The sequence below is a fragment of the Diplotaxodon limnothrissa genome, linkage group LG18 (genome assembly GCF_057381915.1).
Source record: "Diplotaxodon limnothrissa isolate DT_005_m linkage group LG18, D_limnothrissa_male_GT1.1, whole genome shotgun sequence".
Taxonomy (NCBI): domain Eukaryota; kingdom Metazoa; phylum Chordata; class Actinopteri; order Cichliformes; family Cichlidae; genus Diplotaxodon; species Diplotaxodon limnothrissa.
Window position 1 is genome coordinate 43,149,411 of NC_140613.1, and position 20,959 is coordinate 43,170,369.

General features: G+C 47.7%; 1 protein-coding gene across 6 annotated transcripts in view; it reads left to right on the top strand.

Annotated features, from left to right (window-relative positions):
• Positions 1 to 20,290, top strand: part of depdc5 (DEP domain containing 5, GATOR1 subcomplex subunit) — a 27,819-nt gene extending 7,529 nt beyond the window's left edge. For 2 of the 6 annotated variants that reach the window (XM_085378999.1, XM_085379001.1), the window contains exons 26-44: positions 606 to 662; positions 1,393 to 1,576; positions 3,134 to 3,294; positions 3,749 to 3,869; positions 4,433 to 4,600; positions 4,708 to 4,930; positions 5,032 to 5,168; positions 5,307 to 5,397; positions 5,585 to 5,647; positions 6,842 to 6,939; positions 7,153 to 7,233; positions 8,436 to 8,568; positions 16,379 to 16,478; positions 16,556 to 16,810; positions 18,169 to 18,338; positions 18,814 to 18,985; positions 19,062 to 19,122; positions 19,748 to 19,830; positions 19,902 to 20,290. In XM_085378999.1, the coding sequence (XP_085235125.1) occupies positions 606 to 662; positions 1,393 to 1,576; positions 3,134 to 3,294; positions 3,749 to 3,869; positions 4,433 to 4,600; positions 4,708 to 4,930; positions 5,032 to 5,168; positions 5,307 to 5,397; positions 5,585 to 5,647; positions 6,842 to 6,939; positions 7,153 to 7,233; positions 8,436 to 8,568; positions 16,379 to 16,478; positions 16,556 to 16,810; positions 18,169 to 18,338; positions 18,814 to 18,985; positions 19,062 to 19,122; positions 19,748 to 19,830; positions 19,902 to 20,200 (2,657 nt within the window). In that variant the 3' untranslated portion in view covers positions 20,201 to 20,290. The remainder of the gene's footprint in view (positions 1 to 605; positions 663 to 1,392; positions 1,577 to 3,133; positions 3,295 to 3,748; positions 3,870 to 4,432; positions 4,601 to 4,707; positions 4,931 to 5,031; positions 5,169 to 5,306; positions 5,398 to 5,584; positions 5,648 to 6,841; positions 6,940 to 7,152; positions 7,234 to 8,435; positions 8,569 to 16,378; positions 16,479 to 16,555; positions 16,811 to 18,168; positions 18,339 to 18,813; positions 18,986 to 19,061; positions 19,123 to 19,747; positions 19,831 to 19,901) is intronic. The other 4 variants (XM_085379004.1, XM_085379002.1, XM_085379003.1 and 1 more) reach the window with 4 other exon arrangements.
• Positions 20,291 to 20,959: the final 669 nt, after the last annotated feature.

Below are 20,959 nucleotides of genomic sequence, written 5' to 3' on the forward strand. Positions count from 1 at the left end.
GGGTTTGGTTTGGAAAATGTTCTGAGACTAAAACCATGTTGTAGAGAAACACCATCTGTTTATGAAAAGCCGTCAGCGCTGCTGCGGTTTGTCCAGCTAAGAGCCCGCTGAGCGTAACCTTCATCACAGATTCATTCTGACCGTTTGGTTTCAGAGCGTCCTCAGCCCAACGCGTGGGACGGTTTGTCACATGGCGTGTTGGGATCAAAGGTGTATGTGAGGTTTAGTCACGTGTCACAGTGAAGCAGGGGTGTCAAACTCAAATACACAGAATTCAAAATGACGTGCCAAAACACCAACAGAGCATTCTGGGAGTTGTAGTATTAGCAGTACATGCACTGTATGATACTGGCAGGCCAGCTCTAATAGTAATTTTGTATGGCTTTCCGGGCCAAATGTAATTAGGCTGTGGGCCAAATTTGGCCCGCGGGCCAGAGTTTGACACCTATGCAGTGAAGACAGAAGCGTTAGAGCCTGCTGGCAGCATGTCCTCCATGTTTGTAGTTTACGTTTGATTTTTTCCAGAGTTCATTTCAGTGACTGTGTGAAGCCTGGTGCTGTGTGTTTGCACATGCAGGATAACACTGCTGTGTCTTTGTCCACAGGAACTTTCACCAACCGCAGCTCATTTCAGGACTTCTCTGCCGCTGGTGCCGATCCCAGTAAGTTCCAGTTGACTTTATAGAAATGAAATGGGACCAGTTGATGAGTATCACAAATTGTTTGAAAACTGCAGGTAGACTCTGGGATCATAAATATCTGAAATCTCCAAACTGCCACTAAAGCCCGAGCTCCCTGCGAGGGCTTTGGCGGCGAGTCTCTCCGGGGTCGGCAGATATAAACGATGTCACAGGTCACGTGGCGCCGGGTCACCCTCTCCCCGTCCTGCTGTTTTCTAGCTTTCTCTCAACACTTTCTGATGACGCAGCTGAAATGAATTCGCCGTCCTGTCGTCTTCGAACGCCGCGACCTCCTTGCTCTCTGCAGTGTGCTGTTGTTGCATGGCTGTGCAGAGCTTCTGAACCCATTGTTCACCTCTGTGTGTTTGCATGAAGGAGAACTTCACGCCTTTGCTAAGAACGTTTTTCACTTTCTTGTGAGCGATGCCATCACAGCCTGACCGTCACATAACCACAATCTGCATGTGTGATCGCTGCTGCGCACCGTCAGGCCCTCGGGAGCATCAGGCCACTGAGTAACACATCTCTTGTTTTTTCTTCCCCTCTTTTCCACTCTGTGTCGTTCGCACCTCCTCCCTGTCTTCACCCACCACGCTCCCTGATCCTTGCCCCCACATTTGTACCACTCCACTCTGGGTACCTGCATTTGTCTGTGCTGCGGGGATTTGTTGTTTTGCTGTGTGTGCGTGCGTGTGTGTGTGCGCGTGTGAAGGCCTGCTGCTATCTGCACCCCCCACAGTGCCCAGCTTCTGCTGCACAGTGGGAGTGGACTGGAAGTCCCTGACCACGCCGGCGTGCCTCCCGCTTACCACGGACTACTTCCCTGACCGGCAGACGCTGCAGAACGACTACACCGAGGGCTGCTACGATCTGCTGCCGCACAGCGACCTGGACAGGTAGGCTCCGCCCCGTCTGTAGGCGGGGTTTGAGGGTTTCAGGTTATGACCCGAACGAGTCAGAATCAGCTTCACTGGTTTACAGCTTGTACTCGAGGACACAGGGAGTCTCGGTGTTAGCTGCGCAGCCAGCTGTGGGGGTGGCTGTAGCTCAGGAGGTAGAGCAGGTCACCTACTGATCGGGAGGTTGGTGTTTCCACCCCTGCGTCCTCCAGTCTGCATGTGGGCAGGATACTAACCCCAAGCTGCTCTCCGATGCATCCATCGGAGCGTGGATGTTGTTTGACTCAGCTTGGAGTCAGTGTTTGGGAGACCGGCTGTGAGTGTGTGTAGAGCGCTCGGAGTACTCGGGGAGAGGAGAAAAGCTGTCTAAGAATCAGTGCTTTTACCACTGATACGAGTGTCCAGTCCACACAGGCGTGGGTCTAAACCACAGTTGGTATAAATAATAACTGAGTGACCCGAGTTTTTCTTCCTCGCCTCTGTCAGTGCGCCCCAGGGCGGCTGTGGCCACATGTAGCTGCCATCACCAGTGGGTGGATGTGTGTGTGAATGACTGGATGTAGTGTGAAGCACTTTGGGGTCCATAGGGACGGAGTAAAGCGCTATCCGATTGTTCAGTCTGACGTCACTAGCCGTGTCTGGACCTAAACTCCGCTGCAGGTCCATATATCAAACGATCACTGTGGCATTACTGAGAGTTAAAAACTGTCTAAAGTCTTTCATCTTTAATAAAATGATCAGCGTTCTGCTCTACCAGGTGTAACAATTGAGTTTAACATCCAGGCATCCATGAAAACGGAAGTTATGACATTTAACGGAGTTAGAAGTTAGCAGGGAGTTAGCTCGCTAGCTACTATCTAAATACAATATAGCATGTCCTGACTGCGGGGTTTTGGAAACAAATTAAAACGTACAGCTCTGTTATCACTTCCAGCATAAATGAAGACAGAAAACTAAACAGCAGTGACGTTTGTAGGGTTACTGAAGTTGGGCTAGCTGATATATAATGATGTGCTACGTGACTGCTAGCGACACAGCTATGTTAGCATAATATAAACAAGCTAACTTTTTTTCCACTGGATAAAAGTTAACGTGAGTGTTCTCGGTGGTCAGGAACAAATGTAATCGCATGGCAGGATGCTGTAAAAGGACCAAACTTCAGCCAGGAGAACAACTGAGATAATCCATCCACAATACGAGGTTAGTCATTCATATACTGCTGCATGGGCTGGGCTGTAGTTACATCCTAAGGTTTTAAAAACTGAGCTTAAATAAATGATTAGTGGTAATAAAAGCCGAGGGAGGTCAACAGTGATCACTGACTGTTTTAGGAGCTTTTTGAGATCAAATAGAAGAAAATACAAAACATTAAACATGTTAACAACACAAAAGCCATATTAAACACAGACTACTTTAGACCCGGAAGTAGGATTTGTCGCGTCATCACTGAACAACCGGATACCATTTCTCTGGTTAAAGAGAAACTTCGAGGTTTCCTGTCTACAATCATATTTCTGAAACAAGATGCGCCCTCCATCTTTGTTCTCCTGTCAGGCGTGAAGATGACGTTCCCGTGATGGGTGCATCTCAGGTGTTTGAGGAGTTCATCTGTCAGAGGCTGATGCAGGGCTACCAGATCATCGTCCAGCCCAATAACAGAAAACAGCAGCCCGCTGTGGCCACGCCCCTCGGCAGCAGTCCGCTGTACTCCAGAGGTGAAAGAACTCTTTGTAATCTATTACATCGTCATCATTAGTCTGAGCAAACACAGAGGAAGCAGAAACAAATAAAGCAGCCGTACTTTGTAGTAGTCTTCAGAGTATCTGTTTGTGTTTACAGCTGAAAACTGAATTTAAAAGTTTTGCTTTTTCAGTTTTTAGAAGAAGGCCGGCTCGAGGTATGTGACAGTGCGAGCTCTGTTTTCAATCACTGGATGGTGGGTGCACGTATGATGTTGGATGCTGTTCTTTCCAGTTGCACATTGAGTGCAGAGCCGGTCTGTAGATGAAGACGAAACGACGCGTCTTCTCTTTGGGCTGCAGCTGCTTATCTGTCAACCTTCAGTCATAATAACCGTAGAACAGACGTCCGTGTGCCAGCTGTGGCGTCTTAAAGAGAAACGCCAGATGTTTGTCACTACGTGTGACCCGATTCTTCTCGTGTCTTCAGGTCTGGTGTCTCTGCGTCGGACAGAGGAGGAGGAGAGCGTTTACTGGGTCAGCATGGGCCGCACCTTCCACAAAGTCTGCCTCAAAGACAAGATCATAACGGTTACTCGCTACCTGCCAAAGTGAGTGCACCCGGCCCAAATACACCAACACGAGAACCAGCAGGCGTGTCCTGTCAGAGCAGGGCTCTTAGTCCTGCGCAGGCCCCCCTCTGAGGACCCGTGCCTGGATCCACACTGACGTGTAGAAACAGACGGAGGCAGCAGCAGCTTTTGTTAATAAGTAATGAGATAAAAACAATAATTATTTGGCTAAAATCCAACTTTACTTTTGTGTAGATTGATAGCTTAAAGCAGTATTTGGAATTACTAAGTAGAAAAGTAATCCATTACTAGTAAAAGTAACGGATTAAGTGGTTGAAATGAACTGAATGTAACTGTTGGCTGAAGCTGGTAATTACATGTTGTGTACGATGGAGGTGATGGAGCCGTCTGAAGCAGAGCACGCGTGGTGACAGACTGAACTGGTTTAACTGGTCGCTGCGACTCCAGGACACTCTGTCTGCAGTTGTGAATGAACGAGCCGAAGAATCGTTGGCTGATGTGACGCGTGGAGACATACGTGAACTGTTTCTCATGTTAGCGCGAACGCCACGCTGGCACCAACAGCAGCTCGTGTGTTTCAGGTACCCGTACGAGTCGGCTCAGATCCAGTACAGCTACAGCCTGTGTCCTCCGCACTCTGATGCTCAGTTTGTTTGCTGCTGGGTCGAGTTTGGACACGAGAGACTGGAGGAGTACAAGTGGAACTACCTGGACCAGTACATCTGCTCTGGTGGCTCGGAGGACTTCAGGTAGCAGTGCTGTCGGGACGTTACTGTCCTGTTACCGTAGCATTTGAATAACTTCCCACATCGTGTATGTAATATGCACACGCCAGTCACTTCCTCTGCCTCCCCAGTTTGATTGACTCGCTCAAGTTCTGGAGAACTCGCTTCCTCCTGCTGCCGGCCGGAGGGGCTCGTCGGGTGGCGGATGGGGAGGGACACTGGGACGTTTACGGGGAGGGAGCGGGTGCTGGAGCGGGTAACAGCGGGGACTGGGTCCTGTTGGACGGCTTCATTCGTTTCCTGGAGGGTCTCAACCGTATTCGGCGCCGGCACCGCTCTGACAGGATCATCAGGGTGAGATTTTGATTGCAAGCACATCAAAGTGGAGCTCGTTACAAACCACTGATCTGCAGTGTTGTTGGCGCTGACGCATCGTTTTCTTATCTGATATGCAGCAGAAGAGTGCGCCCCTCAAAGGGCTCCAGGTGACCAGCCCGCTCTCTCCGTACCCCGCTGAGCCCGTGGCGCCACCACAGGGCAAGAAGGGCACGTCAGCCTTATCAGCCCTGCTGGAGATGGAGCAGAACCAGAAGTGCGTGTCCCCTGGACCTGTGGCTGTCTGAGCCTTGTATCACGTTCATGGTTCTTCACAGAACTTTAGGGCTATGTAATTATTCTGTGGTTTGCTGTGCAGCGTGTCAGTCTTTATAAATGTTGTGCTTCGTGTCAGGACACTGGAGGAGACGGCGAAGCCCTCAGCAGCCGTCGGTGACCCTGCAAGTGTGACCGCAGCTCCCACATACGTAGACAGCCCCCGCAAGGTGAGGATGTGTGCGCCCGGCAGAACACGTCCTTTTGCTTCACGCTGAGCAGACACGTGTGCGTTTATGGTGCTTTGGTGTGCAGCTCTTGCTTTCTCTCCTTCCATGTGCTTCCTGCCGTCATCTGTTTGGTTCCTGTTGCTTTGGGTGTTTGATCCTGGCTTGTGTTCTTCCTGTATGCTGACAGGACGCGGCCTTTATTTTGGATTTTATACGTAGCCCTCGTTCCTCCTACATCTGTCACTCTCAGGTTAGTATCGGGGATGCTGGGTGTGCACGTGTGCGTCGTTTGCTGTGTCGCTGCCTGAGCATGCTTTGCAGCAGTGCTCGTAGTGATGTTTGCTGAGACCTCCTCGCACTGGGATCACGTTTGTTTGCATGTTTTATGGCTGCTTATTGCATTGAATCTAGTGTCAGATTAGTAATAATCCAGTGCAGTTTCTGTCACAGCCGGTTCTGCATCACTAACATTCAGTTTCTCAGCCCGTCCTGTTTCCTCACGTGGTGCCTGTACATGCAGATGTTTGATGGTGTGCACATGTCTGTTATACCTGACCACATCTGTTCATGTATTGTCCTTACGCTGGTGCTTTCCATTAATGATGTACAAACACAGAGAGACCAACTATAGAGCAGGGGTGTCAAACTCGTGGCCCGGGGGCCACTTGGGGTCCATATATTGACATGTAGAAATTAGGGCTGTTAACGTGTTAACACGTGTTAGTCCGTCGTCACGGTTACGCAATTCAAACTGTCAACACAATGAACCGTCTGCAGCGCAGAACGACCCAAAATCCCTGAAATGCGTCTGTCAGAGTCTCAGGCAGTTTGTATGAAGTGCGTCCACTCCGCTGCAGACGGACTAACACGTGCTAACACGTTAACGTTGACAGCCCCGTAGAAATCTCCGTTTCTACAGTTTGAAGCGACTTTTTTGTTTGATGTTTTTATTCATGTTCACCATGAGCCGAGAGCACAAACATGCTGAGCCATTGGCTGTTAGAAAAAAGGTTTGTGTTGTTTTCCAATGTTTGACATTTAAAAAAACAAAACTACATTTTAGCTGAGCTTGTATCAAAGTTTCATCTCAACTCTTGTTTTCCAGCTGAGGAAAGCAGAAAACTGTCATTTAGGCCACAGCTTGGGATGAGGCAACTAAAACATTATTATCTGCAGCGTTGCCTCCAAGCACAGCTCCTGTGAGCTGCTGTCTCAGCACCTGAACACAAAGGTAGCTTTCCATCAGCCATGAAGCACACTGGGAATGACATCCTGTCTCATCCCGCTGTGGGAACAGATGACTTTGTGTTAAACGGCTCATTGCTGTGCAGACCCACACGCGTCCTTTGTGTCGGTGTGGCTGACACCGTCGGCATGTGCAGATACCACCAGAGTGACGAACAGTGTGTAATGTGGGAAACCTTTGTGACGTGTGCGACTGTAGCTGGCGGCTGAGACGAGCGAGGCTGCAGACAGAGGAGTTCAGCCCGGAGCAGCAGCGCAGCCTACAGGAGAAGCTGCAGCCTGCAGCACCGACGTCAGGTGACCTGCTCTTTTATGTACTCGGATACTTTAGAAACATTAAGCTCATCCAAGTTTTCATGAGGTCAACACTTGTCAGAAAAACAGTTTGTAGAATGTGGTTAAACTGAGACCGTTGCTTTTAGCGCCTCGTGTAGAGGAAACGCCCACGTTATTTTGTATCGTGACTTCAGTGCACGGAGCTGCTAATTCCACTCACTGATGTGTTCACAGTGGGCAGTCTGCAGCAGGAGTCCTCTCTCTGTCCTCTTCCTCCACACTCATGGAGATCCTGGAAGCGATCAAACATCCCACGTAAGATTCCTTTTTAATGTCTCCTGATTGTTTGGGACCAATGAGTCGGTACGATAACGGAGGAAAATCTATGAAACGTTAGCACGTGTGTCTCCCCGTGGGCCACTGCCAGCAGGAATGGCCAAAACTAACGTGCTCAGATAAAAACATACTTCAGGGTTCTTGTGGTCGCTGGATATCTGCAGGTGAGATAAGAAGAACATTTCTAACAATCTGAACTTCCAAATGAAAAGTGCCAGTTTGTTTCAGTCTAGGGCGGGGCCATATCATACCGTTCACGGTAACACCGGTGTAATGTTGGGCAACGATAAGAAAATGATGGCGATAGAATATAGGTAAAATGCACATGCGCAGTGCCTTTGTTTACATACGCACATGGCGGAAAAATCATGGCGGCGACGCAGAATGAGAAGAGCGAAAGCGGATCGTTGAGTGAAACCATGAACCTGAACTGGTTTGTAAAACGCTGCAGCTTCACTGGTGTGGAACTGGTTTAGCTTTCGTCCGTCAGATACACAACAAAGCACTATTTTTGGTAGCGCATGCTAGCGGGCCGTCGTTATTACCGTGTTGTTTGGAAAATATGGCGCACTTAAAATCAATCCTTTGATTTGTCTGAAAGTCGACAGAGCCCCTTATAATCCCGTGTGCCTTATGTATGAACTCTGGTTGTGTTTACTGACCTCGAAACGGTTTTATGTACACGGCGCTCGAAAATCTGTCAAATGTTTCAGTACGACTTTGCTAAGCTACGAAGCCGCACCGCTTGATGGATTGTCGGAGCATTACGGCTATCGTAGGCGGAGCCTCGCGGAGTGATACGTACTGTGCTTCAACATAATATTACCGTACTGTGTGTGTATAACCTCTTTTTAAGTTTTGTGGATGTTATACATGGTTATGCTGAGGATGTGTCGGCCAGTTTCCACTGGAAACGCCTTTTGGTTAAACTGTCAGCGAGGAGTTTGCACTGTTAAAGTTTATATAACTTTAATGCACATAAAAAACAGCTGCTTGTTTAAGTGAAAATACATTGATGGGGTTTTTGCACTAATAAAGTTGTGGAGTTGTAAAGTATTTTGTCTAGGGTCAATTATATGGTTATCGCAAATTTTCAACTGTATATGGTGATGAGTATTTTTGGTCATATCGCCCTGCTCTATTACTCTCTGCAGTGATTTGTCTGTGTGGTTGCATTACAGGACGGGCGTACAGCTTCTCCCAGAGCAGAAGGGCCTGCCGCTCAACTGCTTTATCAGCGCAGAAGTGGTTCATTGGCTGGTCACTAACGTGGAGGGTGTGGCCACACAGGGGATGGCGGTGGATATCATGCAGGTAGGACTTCCTGGTGCCAACTTTGATTCAATGTGACGAGATGGAGGATGTTTGTTGCTGCTGATTAGAGTGTGAGTCATAACTGCAGTGTAGGCCACGCCGTTAGTTTGCAGCCTGCATGTGGCTCCAATAGTCAGATACGATGTAGCAAAGCTGTTTGTTAATGGAGGATCTTCGCCGCACCAGGAAGGACGGCCCCGCCGTGTTAGCTCAGCCAGGCTGTGAAGACGAGCACGGCAGATCTAAGCTGCTGCTTGAACCCTTGTGTTGTCCTCGAGTCATTTTTGACCCGAAAAGAAATCTTTTTCATCAAAAATGTGTTTTTTATTCATCAAATGGTCTGAAGATAACAGGAGTTATTCAGTACTATGCTATACATGATCGGAATAAGTTTTAAGTCATTTGATTTATTTATGGGGTTGTTATTGGATTTACTAACACCTGCTGTCCTCAGGGGTCAAAAACGACCCCAATGTGTTGCCAATGTGTTGCCAATGTGTTGCCAATGTGTTGCCAATGTGTTGCCAATGTGTTGCCAATGTGTTGCCAATGTGTTGCCAATGTGTTGCCAATGTGTTGCCAATGTGTTGCCAATGTGTTGCCAATGTGTTGCCAATGTGTTGCCAATGTGTTGCCAATGTGTTGCCAATGTGTTGCCAATGTGTTGCCAATGTGTTGCCAATGTGTTGCCAATGTGTTGCCAATGTGTTGCCAATGTGTTGCCAATGTGTTGCCAATGTGTTGCCAATGTGTTGCCAATGTGTTGCCAATGTGTTGCCAATGTGTTGCCAATGTGTTGCCAATGTGTTGCCAATGTGTTGCCAATGTGTTGCCAATGTGTTGCCAATGTGTTGCCAATGTGTTGCCAATGTGTTGCCAATGTGTTGCCAATGTGTTGCCAATGTGTTGCCAATGTGTTGCCAATGTGTTGCCAATGTGTTGCCAATGTGTTGCCAATGTGTTGCCAATGTGTTGCCAATGTGTTGCCAATGTGTTGCCAATGTGTTGCCAATGTGTTGCCAATGTGTTGCCAATGTGTTGCCAATGTGTTGCCAATGTGTTGCCAATGTGTTGCCAATGTGTTGCCAATGTGTTGCCAATGTGTTGCCAATGTGTTGCCAATGTGTTGCCAATGTGTTGCCAATGTGTTGCCAATGTGTTGCCAATGTGTTGCCAATGTGTTGCCAATGTGTTGCCAATGTGTTGCCAATGTGTTGCCAATGTGTTGCCAATGTGTTGCCAATGTGTTGCCAATGTGTTGCCAATGTGTTGCCAATGTGTTGCCAATGTGTTGCCAATGTGTTGCCAATGTGTTGCCAATGTGTTGCCAATGTGTTGCCAATGTGTTGCCAATGTGTTGCCAATGTGTTGCCAATGTGTTGCCAATGTGTTGCCAATGTGTTGCCAATGTGTTGCCAATGTGTTGCCAATGTGTTGCCAATGTGTTGCCAATGTGTTGCCAATGTGTTGCCAATGTGTTGCCAATGTGTTGCCAATGTGTTGCCAATGTGTTGCCAATGTGTTGCCAATGTGTTGCCAATGTGTTGCCAATGTGTTGCCAATGTGTTGCCAATGTGTTGCCAATGTGTTGCCAATGTGTTGCCAATGTGTTGCCAATGTGTTGCCAATGTGTTGCCAATGTGTTGCCAATGTGTTGCCAATGTGTTGCCAATGTGTTGCCAATGTGTTGCCAATGTGTTGCCAATGTGTTGCCAATGTGTTGCCAATGTGTTGCCAATGTGTTGCCAATGTGTTGCCAATGTGTTGCCAATGTGTTGCCAATGTGTTGCCAATGTGTTGCCAATGTGTTGCCAATGTGTTGCCAATGTGTTGCCAATGTGTTGCCAATGTGTTGCCAATGTGTTGCCAATGTGTTGCCAATGTGTTGCCAATGTGTTGCCAATGTGTTGCCAATGTGTTGCCAATGTGTTGCCAATGTGTTGCCAATGTGTTGCCAATGTGTTGCCAATGTGTTGCCAATGTGTTGCCAATGTGTTGCCAATGTGTTGCCAATGTGTTGCCAATGTGTTGCCAATGTGTTGCCAATGTGTTGCCAATGTGTTGCCAATGTGTTGCCAATGTGTTGCCAATGTGTTGCCAATGTGTTGCCAATGTGTTGCCAATGTGTTGCCAATGTGTTGCCAATGTGTTGCCAATGTGTTGCCAATGTGTTGCCAATGTGTTGCCAATGTGTTGCCAATGTGTTGCCAATGTGTTGCCAATGTGTTGCCAATGTGTTGCCAATGTGTTGCCAATGTGTTGCCAATGTGTTGCCAATGTGTTGCCAATGTGTTGCCAATGTGTTGCCAATGTGTTGCCAATGTGTTGCCAATGTGTTGCCAATGTGTTGCCAATGTGTTGCCAATGTGTTGCCAATGTGTTGCCAATGTGTTGCCAATGTGTTGCCAATGTGTTGCCAATGTGTTGCCAATGTGTTGCCAATGTGTTGCCAATGTGTTGCCAATGTGTTGCCAATGTGTTGCCAATGTGTTGCCAATGTGTTGCCAATGTGTTGCCAATGTGTTGCCAATGTGTTGCCAATGTGTTGCCAATGTGTTGCCAATGTGTTGCCAATGTGTTGCCAATGTGTTGCCAATGTGTTGCCAATGTGTTGCCAATGTGTTGCCAATGTGTTGCCAATGTGTTGCCAATGTGTTGCCAATGTGTTGCCAATGTGTTGCCAATGTGTTGCCAATGTGTTGCCAATGTGTTGCCAATGTGTTGCCAATGTGTTGCCAATGTGTTGCCAATGTGTTGCCAATGTGTTGCCAATGTGTTGCCAATGTGTTGCCAATGTGTTGCCAATGTGTTGCCAATGTGTTGCCAATGTGTTGCCAATGTGTTGCCAATGTGTTGCCAATGTGTTGCCAATGTGTTGCCAATGTGTTGCCAATGTGTTGCCAATGTGTTGCCAATGTGTTGCCAATGTGTTGCCAATGTGTTGCCAATGTGTTGCCAATGTGTTGCCAATGTGTTGCCAATGTGTTGCCAATGTGTTGCCAATGTGTTGCCAATGTGTTGCCAATGTGTTGCCAATGTGTTGCCAATGTGTTGCCAATGTGTTGCCAATGTGTTGCCAATGTGTTGCCAATGTGTTGCCAATGTGTTGCCAATGTGTTGCCAATGTGTTGCCAATGTGTTGCCAATGTGTTGCCAATGTGTTGCCAATGTGTTGCCAATGTGTTGCCAATGTGTTGCCAATGTGTTGCCAATGTGTTGCCAATGTGTTGCCAATGTGTTGCCAATGTGTTGCCAATGTGTTGCCAATGTGTTGCCAATGTGTTGCCAATGTGTTGCCAATGTGTTGCCAATGTGTTGCCAATGTGTTGCCAATGTGTTGCCAATGTGTTGCCAATGTGTTGCCAATGTGTTGCCAATGTGTTGCCAATGTGTTGCCAATGTGTTGCCAATGTGTTGCCAATGTGTTGCCAATGTGTTGCCAATGTGTTGCCAATGTGTTGCCAATGTGTTGCCAATGTGTTGCCAATGTGTTGCCAATGTGTTGCCAATGTGTTGCCAATGTGTTGCCAATGTGTTGCCAATGTGTTGCCAATGTGTTGCCAATGTGTTGCCAATGTGTTGCCAATGTGTTGCCAATGTGTTGCCAATGTGTTGCCAATGTGTTGCCAATGTGTTGCCAATGTGTTGCCAATGTGTTGCCAATGTGTTGCCAATGTGTTGCCAATGTGTTGCCAATGTGTTGCCAATGTGTTGCCAATGTGTTGCCAATGTGTTGCCAATGTGTTGCCAATGTGTTGCCAATGTGTTGCCAATGTGTTGCCAATGTGTTGCCAATGTGTTGCCAATGTGTTGCCAATGTGTTGCCAATGTGTTGCCAATGTGTTGCCAATGTGTTGCCAATGTGTTGCCAATGTGTTGCCAATGTGTTGCCAATGTGTTGCCAATGTGTTGCCAATGTGTTGCCAATGTGTTGCCAATGTGTTGCCAATGTGTTGCCAATGTGTTGCCAATGTGTTGCCAATGTGTTGCCAATGTGTTGCCAATGTGTTGCCAATGTGTTGCCAATGTGTTGCCAATGTGTTGCCAATGTGTTGCCAATGTGTTGCCAATGTGTTGCCAATGTGTTGCCAATGTGTTGCCAATGTGTTGCCAATGTGTTGCCAATGTGTTGCCAATGTGTTGCCAATGTGTTGCCAATGTGTTGCCAATGTGTTGCCAATGTGTTGCCAATGTGTTGCCAATGTGTTGCCAATGTGTTGCCAATGTGTTGCCAATGTGTTGCCAATGGCCACATTGTCACACCAAACTGCTTTCACACATCTTTGATCACTGATGTGTAACAAGAACAACAACAAGATCGTGGCGCAAGAGTTGGGACTAGTAAAGCGCTATACAAATACAGGCCACTTACCAACAACACAATTTGTTTACACAGCGCCAAATCACAACAACAGTCGCCTCGAGGTGCTTCATGTTGTAAGGTCGACCCTACAGTGATGCATACACAGAAAGTATGAAAAGTAAAAAAATTACCATGTTGTGGAAAATGATGAGCAGCAGAACAAAGCACATATTGTCCTCTAGTATAATGAGGAAGAATCAATGGTCAGGAAGATCCAGAGTTAGAAGATAAAGAAAATGTTGCCAATATTTAGAGCACATGCTACCCTTTCTCTGAAGAAGCCCCCACATCACCCACCCACAGGAGTGGAAGAAGGCTATGAAGTGAAATAGAAGATGTGTCAGAGGACTACACATCTTCCACTTCAGTTATGATGAAGATCAAGAAAGAGATGATGAGATGAGAGAGCCTTTATTTGTCAGCTGCAGGTCTTTTGCCCACAACCGAGATGACAGACCTTGCCGACCGTACAATACATACAATACAAACATCACATTGGGGAGACAGGTCAGGCGAGGAAAAAAACATCGAAATGTGTAACACAGAAGGATAATACAGGAATGCACAGATATCAACACACCACAGCACAATAAACACAGACAGCAACATGGCAAAGAGTTCCAGTGTGTACATCTGATCTGGGACCGCTGCAATCTTCGACTGCGCCTCCAACTGACCCGATGTCCACATCAGAGGGGAGGTAAGCGTTGGAGGTGGCGTTGGATCCGGGGTAGGGAGGGTGATGCGTCAGTGAGTGCTTATCAGTATCAGTATCAGTATATGTATGTGTGTGCGTGTCCAGAGTTCAGCTGAGTCAGTGTCCTCCTCCCTGCTAGGCTAAGTAAACAGTCTTCCAGCCAACCCAGGTGGGCTTGCATGGAATGGGAAGAACAGTCTAAACACAGTCGTTATCAGGGGGTTGTTGTTCGGCTCCAGCCTTGAGCCCACGGCTGGTGCCGAAGGGGTATCCACAAAAGTGATGGAGGTTTTTACTTTAGTGCAAACAGCTCATATGAATTTCAAAGCAGTTCTACAGTCCAACACTGGTCTCTCAATCTCCCGTTGGAGAGCCGTGAGCTCTCATACTTGCGTTCTGTGATGTTGTCATTTCTTGTGCTCAAGGAGCCGATTCTGAGAACTCACAACCACAGTGAGCCTCCCCAAGATGTCATCCAGTCTGCAGTCAGAGATCTTATTCTGAGCCTCTCCCATCGTTTCAATCCCAGCGGGCAGCCTTGTGGGGGTTTGAACAGCCGGTTCCGCTTCCTTAATTCTTCGATAAGTCAGGGCCAAGCCAGCTCCGATCAACCAGAACCCTGTTACCATGGTTCCGAATAGTTAGATATCTTCAGCACTCGGGCTCACCCGAGCCCAGACTTCTCGTTGAGAAAGGGGTGTCAATTGCATTTAGGGACCAGTTGATCCAACCCATAATTCCTCTTTTAGGTTTTAGAGAACAGACTGTGAGAGAGTGTTCCAGGGAAAAGTAATACAAAAAACACGAGACTAGACAAGGACATAAGCAGGGAAGATAAGGGAGAGGAGAAAAGTGCGTTCGCCAGGTCCCATACTCCTTCAGTTGCTTTTCTACTCGAGCACTGAAAGCATTATACACCATGTATTCTGCTTCTATTCTGCTTTTTAACGTTCACATGCCAATGGATGCATCAGAGACCAAGTTGGGGTTCAGTAACTTGCCCAAGGACACCTTGGTAAGAACTCCAGACTAAAGCACACAGAGATTGAACCAACAACCATCCAATTAGCAGACGACCTGCTCTACAGCCAACTCAATGACAAACAAGGAGGGACAACGAGGGACTTCTTATGGTTTTCTGTTAACAATGGCTTTCTTCTTGCCACTCTTCCATAAAGGCCAACTTTGTTCAGTACACGACTAATAGTTGTCCTATGGACAGATTCCCCCACCTGAGCTGTAGATGGGCCTCTTGGCTGCATTTCTGATCAGCGCTCTCCTTGTTCGGCCTGTGAGTTTAGGTGGACGGCCTTGTCTTGGTAGGTTTACAGTTGTGCCATACTCCTTCCATTTCTGAATGATGGCTTGAACAGTGCTCCGTGGGATGTTCAAGGCTTGGGAAATCTTTGTGTAGCCTAAGCCTGCTTTAAATGTCTCAATAACTTTATCCCTGACCTGTCTGGTGTGCTCTTTGGACTTCATGGTGTTGTTGCTCCCAATATTCTCTCAGACAACCTCTGAGGCCGTCACAGAGCAGCTGTATCTGTACTGACATTAGATCACACACAGGTGCATCTATTTAGTCATTAGCACTCATCAGGCAATGTCTATGTGCAACTGACTGCACTCAGACCAAAGGGGCTGAATAATTACGCACACCCCACTTTGCAGTTATTTATTTGTAAAGATGTTTGGAATCATGTATGATTTTGGTTCCACTTCTCACGTGTGCACCACTTTGTGCTGGTCTTTAACCTGGAATTCCAATAACATTGATTCATGTTTGTGGCTGTAATGTGACAAAATGTGGGAAAGTTCAAGGGGGCTGAATACTTTTGCTGTGTGTGGGTGTGTTGATTCTTACTGCCGTGCATCCAGCAGAGTCGCTACGGCCAGTTTATGACATCCTGAGTCTGGCAGGGAAGTTTTCATGCTGAAAAAGTGATATCATTTCATGATGAAGACACAATAGAAGATCATCAGGTAATGAGTTGGAATAAAGTTGAATAAATCCTTGAAACAGAGATGGATGATATTTTATACTTGTTGCTTTATAAACAGTCAAAGCAAACGGAGCCTTTTTGAGCCCAGAGGACAACAGATGTGATTAGAAGTAGTTTAAAAACAGCTTTCTAAATGAACTTTGACATAAACCCGTCTGTGATCATCTGTCAAAGCAGCCGACTCTGGCTGTGAAACAATAATCACAATAACTGATCATTAAATTTATTTTTTACCTGAAAACAAACATTTGGTATAAATCAGGTTTTATCAGACTTCGATTTGAAATGCAATAAAAATAGTGTCAAAATGTTTGAATTAAGTTTTAATTAAAAGTGGGGAAAAATCCACCTCATATTAATTAAGTATCAATCAAACCAGATGAGGACAAGTTTGACCCCTGAGGGCCACAGCTGTGATTATGTGCTGCCATTTAACTTTTATAAATGCTTCAAAGAAACCTTTCTCACTGGAGTTCAACACACAGCACTCTGTGGTTCATCAGACAGTCAAAATGATCTGAACATTTTCTTGTCTCGTTTTATTTTCGCTCAAAAACAGACGATACTTTATGTAAACAAGGTCTGTGGCCCTAAAATGCAAAGTGAAAGGTCAGTTTTGTGGTGAGGGTGACACCTGAGGGCCACAGCTGTGAGGAATCTGGAGGACATTATGAGGGCTCGGCTTGCAGCCACTCTCCTCTGTCCATGTCATCTGAATGTAGTGACCATAAACTGACTTCTATGTAGAAAATGTTGGATGAAGGTTTGGTGACGCACGCCTCGGGGGAAGCCATGCGCACCTTTGTCTACGGCTTCTACTTCTACAGGATAGTGGGAGAGAAGGACGGTGAGTGAACAGGCACACGGACAAACATCCTTTTAACTCGGCGAATACATTTTAAACGTGTGGTTATTCTCATACAGCCGTTTCCCCTGTAGGCGCCACCCCCCCGCTCTCCACCGCTGCAGGCGGGGGCTGGTCCACTGCAGCACTAGAGGATTTTTCCCTGTTCCAAAGAAAGTGGTTCGAGGTGGCCTTCGTGCTGGAGGAGCGGCGCCCCTGCGACCTCCCGGCCTTCCTCCTGCCCTGGCTGCCCAGCCGACCAGCTTCCTACGCAAGTAGGCACAGCTCCTTCAGCCGCAGCTTTGGAGGACGCAGCCAGGCCGCTGCACTGCTAGGTACACCCAGCCCGACCCACACCGTCTAATGCAGTCTGATGCAGATCGTACTGCAGCCTGCCTCAGGGGGCCGGCTGAGCCCAGCGTGTCACCAAAGGTGAACAGGCTGCATTTGTTTGGGGATGTTGGTCCAGTGCTGCACAAGCCAAAGGGGAAATCCTGAGTGCCTGTAGCCTCTGATAGTTATTTAGGATTGGATTATGGCTGTAGCATCACGGCCAACATCTGCTCAACTCTGCACCCTCCAGCTGTTGGCCTTGGATGCATCAACACTCGTGGTTTTCAGTTTGCACACATTTCCTTTGTTCCTTCAGTTTTTGTAGCAGCAGTCCTCACACACACAGACAACTGTAGCACAGCAGTGAATCGATGTGTGACTGCAGTCAGTGGCCCTGATGCACAGTGTGCTTCTGCTTCTTCTTTGCATGTATTTGCAGTTTTCGTAGATTAACAGACGATGCTGTACTGCACCCCAAACTGAAAACGACGAGCCTACATGTAAAACCCACAGACGTAACATCCAAACCTCATTTACCATCATTCGTGTTTGTCCCTGACATCGTCCTCCCCCTGCGCCGTCACTGACACAGATGCAGGGCTCAGCTGGCCTCACGGGCGCCTGCATATCTGCACGGGGACAGCTGGCGTTGTGTTCTGCAGTGCATGCACACTACCTGTAGTTCTAATAGTATCCATGTGATCAAATAGCCCCCTCAGTGCATGCTGTGTGGTTAGTGCATAAGCAGCAGTAGTTGCACTGGTGGTGTGGAGTCTCGGTGCACGCTGTGGTGTCAGTGGCTGTGGGTTACTAGTGCTGTGGTGTGCGTTGTCCTCACCTGTCCCTCTGCTGCCTGCACTCATGCTTGTTTCTTGCTTCCTGCAGCCATTAAATGCATCATTTGTTAAAACATTGCTGTTTTGCAGCTGGACTGGCTTAAACTTTGCATCCAGGAGCTGGAATAATGCGCCCGTACCTGGAAACATGAATGTTAGCACAGTGATAAAGCTGGTGCCAGTTTGCAGAGGTTCCTGTATCTGTGCAGCCATGTGCACTAAACGGTCCACATCTGGAGCTTCAGTCTTCCATATAAATATTCAGAATTAAGAAACAAAAATAGTATATCAACACATTAGTTGGTAATAAGTGCTGGCTCACATACCAGACTGTATATGAATACTTATTCAAAGCTGGTGTGTAATCTAGAAAACAGAGCGTCAGTCAGTGTCGATCCAACCTTGGAGGGTCGTCCATGAAGCCGTCAGCAGCTGTGCTCTTCATCATGCCTCAGCCTCTCCTTTTCTTTGCTGCTTTGTCTCCCGTCTTCCTGTTTTCCCACCCTTGTCCACGTGTCCTGTAGCTGCTACAGTTCCAGAGCAGAAGACGGTCACTCTAGACGTGGACGTCAACAACCGCAGTGACCGAACTGAGTGGTGCAGCTGTTATTACCACGGCAACTTCTCCCTCAACGCTGCCTTTGAGATCAAGCTGCACTGGATGGCCGTCACTGCTGCAGTGCTCTTTGAAATGGTAAGCACGTGTCCTGGTTCAAAGCAGCGCTGCAGTCAAAGCCAGCGTGTGCATCCCTCTAACGTCCAAACTGCAGCTCAGCTCTGTTTGATGCATGGTGTGCACAGAGTATACATGCAGTATGTACATGTGCTGCTGTAGCAGAATAGAAACATGAATGCTGTGAGAGCACAGACACTGTCTGTGGGAGTGTCACTGTGTCATTATGTGATGAATGAACCACACCGAGGGGAGACAGGCCGAGTAAAGTGAATCGTTTGTGTGGCTGTGCACAGTGACGCTGCAGGTCGTACGTTTGAGCTCCACAGAGAACAGCTACAAACACACCCGCTGCACTGGAGCACAGTGACGGTGTGACAGATTTACTGCTGTGCTTTGAGAGTGTGAAAAATAAGAGCCGTCAGGCAGCCATAATCTTTACATGAGCCCAGAGGAAGTGTCTGATTCACAGGTTTTAACGGTCACTGTCCATCAGGTCCAAGGCTGGCACAGGAAGGCGGCGTCCTGTGGTTTCCTGTTGGTGCCGGTGCTGGAAGTTCCCTTCGCTCTGACGTCCTGCCTGTACGGAGACCCGCTGAGAGCGCAGCTCTTCATTCCTCTGAACGTCCACTGCCTGCTGAAGAATGGCAGCGACAACCTTTTTGAAGGTTCCCGCCTCTCTGAACGAGTCTTTCGTGTGCGTCCATGTGGCTCAGTGACAACATGTGTCCTGTCATCACACAGGGTTTGAACCGGAGACGTACTGGGACAGGATGCAGCTCTTTCAGGAGGCCGTCCTCTACAGGTTGTAGTCGCTGTCTGCACTGTGCTGTCAGTTACACATGGAGCGCTGCGTTAGCTGCTGCAGGGCTAAACATGTAAAGAAACATGCATTACTCTTCTGTTGCTTCTAGTTTTGACACGCAGGCTTCTGTGATCTGTTAGAAACACTCCACAGCGTTAGATTCATGAATGTTCTGCTCTTTGTTTCAGCCATTTCAGTGTTTCTTTGACTTCCTGTTATTCTATCGACCTACGGCTTTATCGTGTTTGAATCTCACATGTAAACCTTGGCTGACCCTGTTGCGCTAACTTGACGTTGGATACAAGCCGATTAGCTTTAGCTGCTAACTCTAAACATGGTTACTTATAACAGCCGTGAATCTAAACGGACAGACTCGAGTAAACACGAACACGTGATGGGGCAGGAGATGAAACGATCAGAAGCTGTGTGGAAGAAAGAGGCGCTTGCTTCATGTTACTTTCCTGTGAGGTTTGTGCTCTGTGGCAGCGTGAAGCCAGCGCTCATCGTGTCGTTCTACGTTTACAACTCGGCCCCTTTCCTGAAATCAGACTTAGAGTTTAGGATTTTCAGCTTAATGTTCTCCATCATGCTTCACTTTGTGTGAACACTGTACTCTTTCTACCAGGTTTGGCTTCGTGCATGACAAGTTTTCTGCTTCCACCTTTAATTTCCCGTCTGAGAACAAGCCTCAGTACATCCACGTCACAGGTTAGTCCCGTCACAGCACAGACACCCACTGTGTTTGTGGGAAGCTGACCAGTTTCACCGCCTCGTTTCAGGCACCGTGTTCCTGCAGCTGCCGTACGCTAAGAGGAAGTATTCGAGCGGGCAGCAGCGCCGCCGTAGAAACTCCACCACCTCCAACAGCCAGGGCCCGTTCGGAGGGGAGGAGAGGGTGGGCTACTACTGGGCCTACAACACCATGCTGACCAAAGCGTGGAGAACCGGAGTGCTGGGCGACGAGCGGCTGGCGGACCGGCTGCTCAGAGACTTCACCGACTTCTGCAGCAACAAAGACAACAGACTTCAGAGCTTCTGGGACGGCTGCCAGGAGAAGATGAACGCCAGCGCTCCCTGACAGCAGCGTTAAAGCCGCGCTGCGCATCGCGCTGCCTGCTGAGAGCTGCTGCTGGCAGCTCTGCAGCCTCACAACAGCAATAAAACTACACAATTCAAAGCTTCGTGTTGTTTGTCGTTATCACAGATTTCACATCAACCTGTTTGTTTGTTTGTTTTTACATTTAATCGTTTGGTTTTTCCCATTTTCACACTTTCACCTCCGTCTTTCACATTTCGTCTTGCGGACGTGATTCATTCCTTTATTTCGGGATCTCGTCCCATAGATGGCGGTGACAGCACCTCTGTCATAGAGCTCTCATCTATAAAGAGCTCAGCAGCAGCGGCTACATGTCGCTGATGGAGGGCGGTCAGCATCTGTGGTGACACTGGAGATGGAGGAAGCACCAAGAAACAGCAGAGCCGTTTGCTTGGGTGTTGATGGAGTACAGGAACTGCACCGTCTACAGCAGGGGTGTCAAACTCAAACACACAGTGGGCCAAAATTCAAAACTGGAACAAAGTCGCGGGCTAACGTTAATATTTATTGAAATATATTTATTCCTCCAGATATGAGAATGAATCTTTTCTTATGGACTCAAACACGTTGTGCTGGAAAACTGAATATGGAACAAGCAAAGCTTAATACTAAACAATATATATATTAGCAGTGTAATACCAGCAGGCCAGCTCTGATAGTCATTTGGTATGGCTTCGCGGGCCAAATGTAATTAGGCTGCGGGCCAAATCTGGCCCGCGGGCCAGAGTTTGACACCTATGG